Genomic DNA, 10,906 nt, shown 5'->3' on the forward strand with positions numbered 1-10,906 from the left:
AAAAAAATATACTTTTACTGATGATTACCTGTTAAGGAAAGTAATTCCATTGAATACAAACAAGACTTACACGACTTGTAAATGTAATGTGACATGACTGTAGTGCAACAGTGTTCTGTTTATGTCACTACTGTAGTCATTTACATAAGATAATAAAAATATCAAAGCATGTACATTTTCTTTGTACCTATAATCCTACTCATTTTCTACAAATATGAACAACTAATCATGGTAAGAACCCATCAACGATGAACTTGTTAACCAGTTTTTCAAAGAAAACCGGGTAATTGTAATGCCGGCAGGCGGGCGGGCGGGCGTAAACATTTGGTTTCCGCTCAATGACTTTAGTTTGCTTTGGCCTATTGACACCTAACTTGGTGTGTAGGTAGCTTATATCAAGAGGAAGCTTGGGATTGCTACACAGGTGTATGTGATCAAGGTTAATGTATTTAGTTATCATGTTATAACTAAAGTTTACTTTGACCTTCTGACACCAAACTTGCTGAGTGGCAGCTTTGGATTGCCACTTAGACACATGGGAGCAAGGTCAAGGTTATTTGCTTACAATAGAATTTTCAGCTTGTACTCAATAACGTTAGTGCACTTTGACCTATTGATTGCTGTCACATCAAAGCTTGGTCGTTGAAAACCTGGTTTTCGTCCTTGTTTTTTTTTTTTATTAAAAATTGAAATCTGACCATTTGATTGACTTCTTCTCTAGTCATTCGTCGCTAAAGAAATAATTCAAAAAAGGTCAGATTTCAATTTTGAATCAAAAACACAGTGCAAAATAGTGCAGCATTAACTTGCAAAAAGTAAATATATATTTGTATTAATTATACAAGATTGAGATAGACACTTACATTTGATTAACTATTCTTTAAACTTATTAACAGCAGAACAAAATAAACTGAGAAAATCCCTTTTATATAAGCTCAACTTTTTGAACAACTCTATATAGACAAAGCAGTGAGGAATTTCATTCATAAAATCTGATATTTTTTGGAAATGATGAAAGGCTAAAAATAGTTCACTCGGAAAGCTGATTCTACGCGACCTCATATCTAATAATAACTGAGCTGTGTCAATGACCTGGACTGTTAATACAACGAATATTAGCCAGATATACCATCCTAAAAAACAGTACTTCTTTTCACAGTATTGTAGCTATTATACGAAATGTTTACTGTCACTTTTTTCGAATTCGCTGTTCACAAAACAATAAATAGATTTTCGGACATTCACAATGTTAAGGTCTTCTAGTTATTTATAGCTTGCAATACTGCTTTCCGGTTCTCATTCACTATTATGACATGCTGCGAATCACCGAAGGGGAAACCAATATATGACTTTACATAATAGAAATCGAAAGGAGTTCTTTAATACGAATTTAATTTTAGCTGTAAATCGAAGGGATTAATTGTTAAAAACCGGGTCCATGGACAAAGAAAATAGTAAACACAAATAGCTCCGTGCCTGTGGGCGCGGAGCAATAAAAAAAGAATGCATGAAAAATGTTGTACAGCAGAATTATTATATTAATAAATTAAATTAAAATGAACTATAACAAGAACATATTACATACCTTTTTATGAAATAAATAGGGAGGTTTAAAAATAGCCGGTTAACTGAGGATTCCAGTTTAGTGGAGATCAGATTTTGTGGTTTTCTACTGTACGATTATAGAAGAAGAAGAAGAAGAAGAAGAAGAAGAAGAAGAAGAAGAACGTTTATTTCACTTAAACTACAAGTTTCTCGTGATTAACATATATACAAGCATACATATATAATGACATGAAAAATACAATGACATGAAAGTAAACATAATAATTATATTGGATGGACGAAACAAAATAGAGATGACACTAATATTAAAGCATAATGGCTATTACATACACAGTAGTATACACAATAAAACTTTTCATTAGTTTGGTTCTGTTAGGTATACATAAAAGTAGGTTGAAATACATATCTAAGCATTAATAATCTGATATCGTAATTTGAAAGCTTCATTAATATATTGACAGAGCATAATTGTTTCTTTATTTTTATCACTTTTTAATAATTGAGTAAACTTAAACATACTTGGTCTGTTTCTATAATAATTCTTAATATATATTTTTCTTAAATTTTCATATGCAGGACACTTAAACACAAAATGGAACTCGTCCTCAATTTCATTTGTATTGCAAATTAAACAATATCTTAAATTTCGCTCTACTCTTTCACGTGAATATCTACCTGTCTGTATTCTAAGATTATGAGCTGAAATACGCAGTTTTGTCAAAGCTATTCTTAGTTTTCTTGATACAATATTTTCTAAATAAGGTGACATTTCAAAACTGTCCTTTACTGATTTATATAAAAATAATACATCATTACAATTAATACTAGCTCTCCATTCTTGTAAATATTCATCTATTAATCTCTGTTTAAAAACGACAATAAAACAATTTTGATTAACACTTAAAGGGTTTAACCATACATAAAAAAACCGTATTTTTCTAAAAGACTTCGTACATTTGCAAACCAGTTTGTATACCCTATATTTATATCAGACATACACGAATTAACAATTGTAGTTATAATAATATTACTTGAACTTATTATCTTAAACCAAAATTTTACAATTCGAACATATCTGTTTATATACAACGGATATCTTCCAAGTTCACCATACACAGCTGCGTTACTAGTAGATTTTCTAACACCAAGAATAGTTTTACAAAATTTCAAATGAATATTTTCTAACTTTTTTGATTTGTGAAAACCCCATACTTCACTTGCATACATTAAGATAGAACCAATAAAAGAGTCGAACAACTGTAGGGCTATTTTTGGTTTTGTTTCATATTTTTTCAAATTTGCCACTAAATTATTTAGGGCTTTTAAACTTTTACCATATAAAGTTTGAGTATTTAAGTTAAAATTTCCTGTATAATTCAATGTAACACCTAGATAATTAAAATCATTTACAATTTCTATATTATCTTGACCATAAAACCATTTTTCTCCTGCTCTTAAACCACCTCTCTTACGAAAAACTACGATTTTGGTTTTGTTTACATTAACTTCTAATCCCCATTTATTGCAGTATTCATGAAGCTTATTTAATGAATTTTGAAGATCTAGAGGATTTTCATCAATTAATACCATATCATCAGCAAACAAAAGTAAAATTAGGCAAATGTCTTGAAGATCTATACCAGAATTTAAGTTATTTTGCAAATAAAGTTCTAGATCTTCAATAAACAAGGAAAACATAACTGGGGAAATTATCTCCTTTTCCCTCTCTTTTTGTTTTTCATATTATCTTAATATTAGGTCCATCCTTTCACTGATTAAATTCCCTCTCCACTAATATAAAAATCCAAAATATCAGTTTACTATATCCAACAAAAAACACTCAATTTCGAGAGACACAAAAACACGTCTTACACCTTTCGCGCCATTATAATAGACTATATAAAACCACCTTGATGTCCAAATATTATGCAGTCTATGCAACATATCTTTAAGACTTTATTGTGCTTTCTTTTCCGTGTTTATTTCGTTATTTTGCACCATATGTCTACTGCTACTTACGCAGAAAATGACATTTTTCGTATATTTTGACCTGTATTAGGTTATTTACCTGCACTATATGTGGCGCTTGCAGTGTATACACTACTTTCTTCGTTCACTTCACAATGTTTTTCCTTTAAAATAAAATTCAGAGTTTTCATGAAAATAAACATATATATAACTATGTGTAAAATTCTGAAGAAAACCGTTCTGTTTTCGTCCTAAAAATTATTCTAACTCATATTGACAATTATATAGCATCATGCATGCATGTTGAAATATGACATTCCGACAATTAAAGCATTGACAATCGATGAAAACTCCTAAACCCCCTCTTAAGGTAGGCTTATCAGCCGTACGTTTACAAAGTTTATATTAATGCAAAATATGGTATGAGACTTTATTTCTAAGTCTTTCACGAACTATATACTAAGTCATGAACATACATACATGTATTTAATTGAAAACAATTAGAATAAGCACAAAGAATTTTTAAGCTTTACTAGTGGAGGTTGAGCATTATTCCAGGAACAAACTGGCACGCGAGAAGAACCATCGACCTTTCGTTATCTTGCTAGATAGCATCCTGACAAGAAAGTACCTCTGTTGGGATTCGAGTCCACAGCGGTAAGAGATCGGTACAATAACAAAGCCAGTCTTTACCCTTTCGCTGCCAGAGGGTTTTTTATTGATCACCTAGGTGCCAGAAGGATTTTTAAGAAATCACTATAGTATTAATTGATATAATTATTATTATTTGTTATAAGTATTATAATAATTATATAAGTTTCCAAATCTGCTAGTATTATAATAATAATTATTGTCGATGGTATATTAATAAATTATTATTATTATAGAAACGGCAAAAGCCGTCCATATGGCAAATACGCCGAAAATAATAGGGACGGCATATGTCGTCCCTATGGCAGTGAAAGGATTAAGGTAGAACATATATACAAAATGTACATTATTTTTCATGCACAAAGTTCTATTTAAATCAAACGAATACACATTAATAATCAGATGTAACAATGTCAACTTCTTCGACATAAAAAATGTGAAAAACAACTCATTCTTTATGTAAATGTAAATCATACCAAAAATCAAGTAGTACACGAAATCACGCAGTCAAAACAATTACCCTCAAGTAAGACCAAATTAACCAACTAAAATGAAAACGTTTAACAATACACATTGTCCAGGCCTCATTCTTGATCTTATTCTGTAGTTATATGGACCAGACTTAAAAGATAAACCTATTGTAAAAATTGTGCTATGGACAACGCATATTTCGTACATAAAACAATGTCATTGCTATCAAAAAAATTGAAAGTATTATAAAATTAACAGCACAAATGTTATTTATTAATTAATTTATTTATATACTTATTCATTTATCATTATTTTATTATTATTATTATTATTATTATTATTATTATTATTTTTTCCATTAATTTATTAATTAATTAATTTATTTTTTAATTTATTTATTTATGTACGTTTTTTATTTATTTATTTATTTATTCATTTATTTATATATTCATTAATTTGTTTATTCATTTATCTTTTTATCTTTTTATAATTATTTTTAAAATTTATTATAATTATACAGTACAGGACAATGTTTTATGTAAATTAAATGTTCTATTAAACGATATAGTTCAAAATGCACCATCATAATATTATACAAAACAATGTTTATAAAATATGTTTTACAAAATAAAATACTGTTAGAAACGATGTATGAAATAATCAATGTTAAGAAACCTCATAATGATTAAAAGCCCATCGTGCCATAGAAATGCTATCATTTTTATTTCTCCAAAACTTTCATTTTTTGATATTTTGTTACAGTTTAAAAAAGAAAGAAAACATATTGCCTCTGTTCTAATTTGGCGTAAAGGGTTAAGTCAAGTACAAATAAACAGTAAAATGACCTACTCTTTAACTGGCGAATGAAAACGAAGGATATTTTCAACTAGGCAACACAATCAGCCATGATTGAGAAAAGTTTCATCATAATTTTCTTAGAAAAACTTTATTAATAAGAAAAACCGTTCATTATCTTGCAGAGTTGTATGAACATCGTGGAAAACTGAAATTTGATACTTCTAGGATCATGGGAAACAAAACATTGGTTCCCGTCAGCGAATCGGTATAATGTGAAGATAAATTATAAAAGGAAGGAATACAATTTCAAGATTAAACTTTACTGAAAATGTTTTGCAATTTTTGTAATTTTTGTTTAGTGAGTGAGTGATTGAGTGTGTTTCATTCATTCATTCATTCATTCATTCATTCATTCATTCATTCATTCATTCATTCATTCATTCATACATTCATTCATTCATTCATTCATTCATTCATTTAATCATTCATTCATTCAATCAATCATTCATTCATATACTCATTCATTCATTCAGTCATTTATTTATTTATTTATTTATTTATTTATTTAATCATCTATACTTATTTGTTAATAACTCGTTCGTTCATTAACACAACGCCTTGCCCAAAAACAAAGAGGTCAGTCAAATTTAGTATTATATTGAATATAAGAATCAAAATACAAATGTGCCGACTGGCTTTTTGTGTTGCTGTTGTTTGCTGTATTTGTTATCTTTTCTTTCAAGTAATCAAATACTTTTCCACAGTCCAGACCTCTTTTCAGATTGATAAAACATATGGTACGGACATGGTACACAATAATCAATTGTTAGTAGATAAGAAATAAATACAAGACAGTTTTTCAGTAAACAAAATTAAATGAATCTAAGGGTATTAAAATTGCACGAAAATAGGGATATTCTGATTCGATAATTCCGATTTTCGTTATTTGCTTTTCGTATAAAGAAATCGGCTTTGCAATGCTTTTCAGGTGTTGTGCGATGGTTTTTGACATTGCAGGAATTTATTTTATATAGCAATCTAGGAATGTACGCATGCTGAAACTGCATGTCTCCTGATGAGCCAAAATATCTAAAAAAATAACTTTCAAAATTATGTGCTAACATATAATGAATTTACAATGAACTCACAAGCATTGGTTTATTTCAGGATATGTTTTACTTTGCATTTTCTTAAAAGCACGTCCTACAGAGTAATTTTTGATTTAATTACAAGTGAAACAATTAACAGTTTACCATATAACCGATTATCGCTATGAATGACCTAAACGAAATTACGGCGAAAGTTTTCCCAGAAATGAGTGCGTTTGTCCTAAATTTGGTTCAAATCCGGCACGCTGCGTACGATTAATGCGCGTTTATTTTACAATAGTCACCAGTAGTTGCCAGTCAGTGGAGGCGAAATGATGTTGATTTTATTTCTTTTATTAGGGATTTTTGTTTCGGGAGTGCATAGCAGGTACAATATTTTTCATTTTCTCGTGTAAATGATCATACATAGTTAAGGGAATTGAAAAAGAAATTTAAATATATTAATTCCACATTCACCTCTGAAACGATAATAATTTCCATCTTATGAAAGAAAACACATGGGATTTACGTCGTTAACGTACTCATAGTTTATGAGCTTGTTTATAAGTTTGATGTTTGGTACTTGACAAAATAGCGTGAAATATAAAATGATTTTTTACAAAAGTATCCAATGTAAACAAAGTTGTATTTGGACTTCCATACAAAAAACGTTATCACTTTTATTGTACTAATCGACAGATTTGCAACAGAAGAAAAAATAAAGTTCAGATAAATGGCTAATCAGCATTTATTTTCAAACTTTAACAAGATACAAAAAATAAATAGCTTTTCAAAAATGAAAATAAAGGCATTTGGGAGAGGGGCATAATAAGCCTTTATATGACATGTTTCTATTTAAATAAGACAAATGATATTCAGTTATAGATTAGTTTTTTTTTTGTTGTTGTTATTGTTTTCGTTTTTTTTTTTTTTGCTGATGCTTGGAAATGTGACCGTTTATATATCAATCTGGTCGCCTTATCTAAGAAAAGTGCGTTTACAGTAAAGTAGGTAAATTAACATTTAGTAAACAAAATTAGAGAAATTTCATAATGCGAAGGAATTGCTAGAAGTATTAAGTTTCTAACATCTGTTTCATGATTATGTTCCAAGAAATGATCCTATCATTTATATAGGTTAATCTTTATTAGTTAGCTTTTACAGAATTAAATTGGTCAGGCGCGGCGAGGCCGCATGACCAATTTGATTTTGTAAAAACTTGCCTGCTTAGTTTTTTGTATTATTTTAATAAACAGTCGAGATTTACTAGACTGATTAACAGTGTGCCGATTCACCAAAGTTAATGTGTTACGATTCATTTGAAATACTGCAATCCTATTGAAAAAAGAAGAATTTCAAACACTGTGTTGTATTAGACAGTTATTTCGGAAATTGACACAAAAAAATACCATGGCAACAAAAATTTAAAAAAAAATAAATAAAAAGAACAACCCCCCCCCCCAAAAAAAAAAAAAAAAAAAAACAACAACAACAACAAACAAAACAAACAAACAAACAAACAAAAAACATCATCTTACATTCTTTAACTTGGTTGTCTGCGTTTATATACATTTCTTTAAATGTAAATAAATTGAATCTTATAGACATATTTTATTATTATTATTATTATTATTATTATTATTATTATCTTATTATTATTGTTATTGTTATTATTATTGTTGTTATTATTATTATTATTATTATTATTATTATTATTATTATTATTATTATTTATTATTATTATTATTATTATTATTATTATTATTATCATTATTATTATTATTATTATTATTATTATCATTATTATTATTTTGGTTTATTTTGTTGTTGTTGCTTTCGTTTTTCTTGAGACTTGATATATGTTTAACATTGTTTGAAAACAAGTTTTATCGTTTTATAACAGATGTCCCATTCGTGTTATATTAAAATATTTTTAATAAAGTGTGTACACAGGCGTATCACCTTAGGGGCAGGATCTGACCCAAGAGTCTGTGGTCATGATTTCTGTGTTTATATGACCAGATTGGTAAATAAATGGTCGAGATGATCGGTTACTGAACGGGATCCATTTCAAAAGTAAGAATATTTTGGGCTTTCCCAAAAACCGTGGTTACAAAAACACACTTAATCTTTTTAAATAAGGGCAACAGTTTATTTTTTCATCGGCAGTGCACCGGAAAAAATGTTTGTACCGGGGTCAAGCTTGAACACATTTGGTCGGTTCCATTTGGCAACTTTTTTATTTTATTTTAGTTTATTTATTTATTTATCTATCTATTTATTTATTTTGTGTGTTTGTGTGGCCTTTTATTTGAATAACAAAGCCGCTAACTACACACATCCACACGTGCTCTTTTACCAATAATTTAAAACAATTCTTACCTTAAGCTATGATACATTTTCAGCGGTTACTACTTTGTCATAGCCCCAAACGTATTAAGATTTGACCAAGATGAGACAGTTGTTGTAAGTGTTTTCGGAGAAAGAAATGCAAGTGTTAAGGTAATGTATTAATTTATTTTATGTCATTGTAACAAGACGTTATTATTTACATCATATCTTTTATTATAGTTCAAGAAAATAATTGTCAAATTCAATTGTGATATTTTATTCTTTACACTAATGCAACACTTTCAACAGCAATCAAATATAATTTGAATTATAATGGAAGTGAGTCACACATAAATGAAACAGCTTTAAGACACTTTGTAGTATACGCTACAGCAGATGTATATATTTTAAGATACGGGACATAGGTGTGATACAATTTTAAGATATCGAATAACAGTGAGATATCTTTTATATGATATTTATTCACATCTTATAAATTAAGATCATCATTGGATCCAATATAATTAATTTAGCATCGATTTCATTGCCAGAGTACAAAAGACTCATATGAAATCTAGATCACATCCCATTTAGTCTCGTTTTCATTTCAAAAGACCAAAAGATGCATATTAAAAGTTTTATAAACATATATAATTGTGGTAGGTATTATATATTTGCATTTTGTTACCGTTTAACTTTTCATATTTATATTGATATACAAAATAGGTTTGGCTAGAGTACAAGGGGAAACAATTTTCGCCGAAAGATGTCATTGTTAAAGACCAAGGCGAGTAATTTACTTTAAATATCGAAATTAACTTTCAAAAATTTTATTTACTATTTATTCATTTTAGTATGTAAACAAAGTTATTCCTGTAAATGAGAAAAATAAATTAGCTGGATAATATCCAGTTACATTTATACTTGACTAGTTTTAGGTTTCAATTCTGACCGATATAACATATAGTAAAGAATGAGCACGATGGCCGTATGACTCAATTACAACCCGCAAATATAAATTATTATTGGGGTTTTAATTTGATAATCAGACACAAAGGCCGTAAATATGAATTGTTAATTTGGTTTTTTAATTTTAGAAACCCCATTTTATACGACTGTTAAAGTCACTGAAGACGATATTTTTACCTCCATGGTTCAGAACAAGCCACGCAAAGTCAAATTATTTTCAGAATGGAACGGATTGAAGCAATCAAGGGACATAATTCTGAGCTATCATACAGGTTACCTGATCGTACAGACGGACAAACCGATTTATACACCTGAACAAAACGGTATAGATGTTTTATTGTAATTCTTTTGTGGTTATTTAATGTTATTTTTAATAGAGATCTGTATTAATGTTCTTCAAATTTCTCATGCCTGTTTGCTTCAATATATCACAGTTATTTTATAGATTGTCTCTTATTGCTAAATTCCAATGCTGGAGGTAATGTCAATGTCTTAATGCAGATAAATAATTTCAAGGCTGAATTAAGCAAATATCACATAGATCTGCATGTTAAAAAACCCAAAGTGTTTCCTTTTTTTCAGTTGAAATAAGAGCTCTAGCACTTGACGAGTCATTGAAAGCTGTCAATGGTTGGCAAGTAGGCATGGATATTATTGTAAGTATACATATTCACTTTATGTAATATTGTCAGCCCTTGTACATTTTTAAGAATGTGGTTCTATGAAGCACAGTGAAACTAGAAGGCGTCTATGATCGAAATTTGATACAGTATGGACGAAAATTAACATACATATCTTTTTAAAGAAATGCGGCATTTACATTGAATGACAAATAAAACTGAACACTAAGGGGTTGTAACGACGGCGTCACATAACGCGAAACGTGTATAAAAGATATTTCTAGGTAGCGCACCTATCCTGCCTTGATATATTTTACTAGTTCACAGTTACTTGTATAGATCTTTATATCAAAATGGCACCATTATAGGCCTACAATCATTGTTCATCGTAGTTGTGTGATCAATTTAAAAAAATTAGTTATCGTACAGTTTTTCGTTTGTGGT

The 10,906-nt window shown here is 29.1% G+C and overlaps 1 protein-coding gene across 1 annotated transcript; it reads left to right on the forward strand.

Moving 5' to 3' along the window:
* Positions 1-6,800: 6,800 nt before the first annotated feature.
* Positions 6,801-10,498, forward strand: LOC132746180 (complement C3-like; the record flags this gene model as incomplete). Its single annotated transcript, XM_060735258.1, has 5 exons — positions 6,801-6,930; positions 8,948-9,044; positions 9,600-9,660; positions 9,971-10,165; positions 10,425-10,498. Coding segments are annotated over exons 1-5 (483 nt in total), but the record flags the coding sequence as incomplete, so codon positions are not given.
* Positions 10,499-10,906: the final 408 nt, after the last annotated feature.

This window comes from Ruditapes philippinarum, unplaced genomic scaffold (genome assembly GCF_026571515.1).
Source record: "Ruditapes philippinarum isolate M1 unplaced genomic scaffold, ASM2657151v2 ctg5431_1_1_1_1, whole genome shotgun sequence".
In the NCBI taxonomy this organism is placed as follows: Eukaryota; Metazoa; Mollusca; class Bivalvia; order Venerida; family Veneridae; genus Ruditapes; species Ruditapes philippinarum.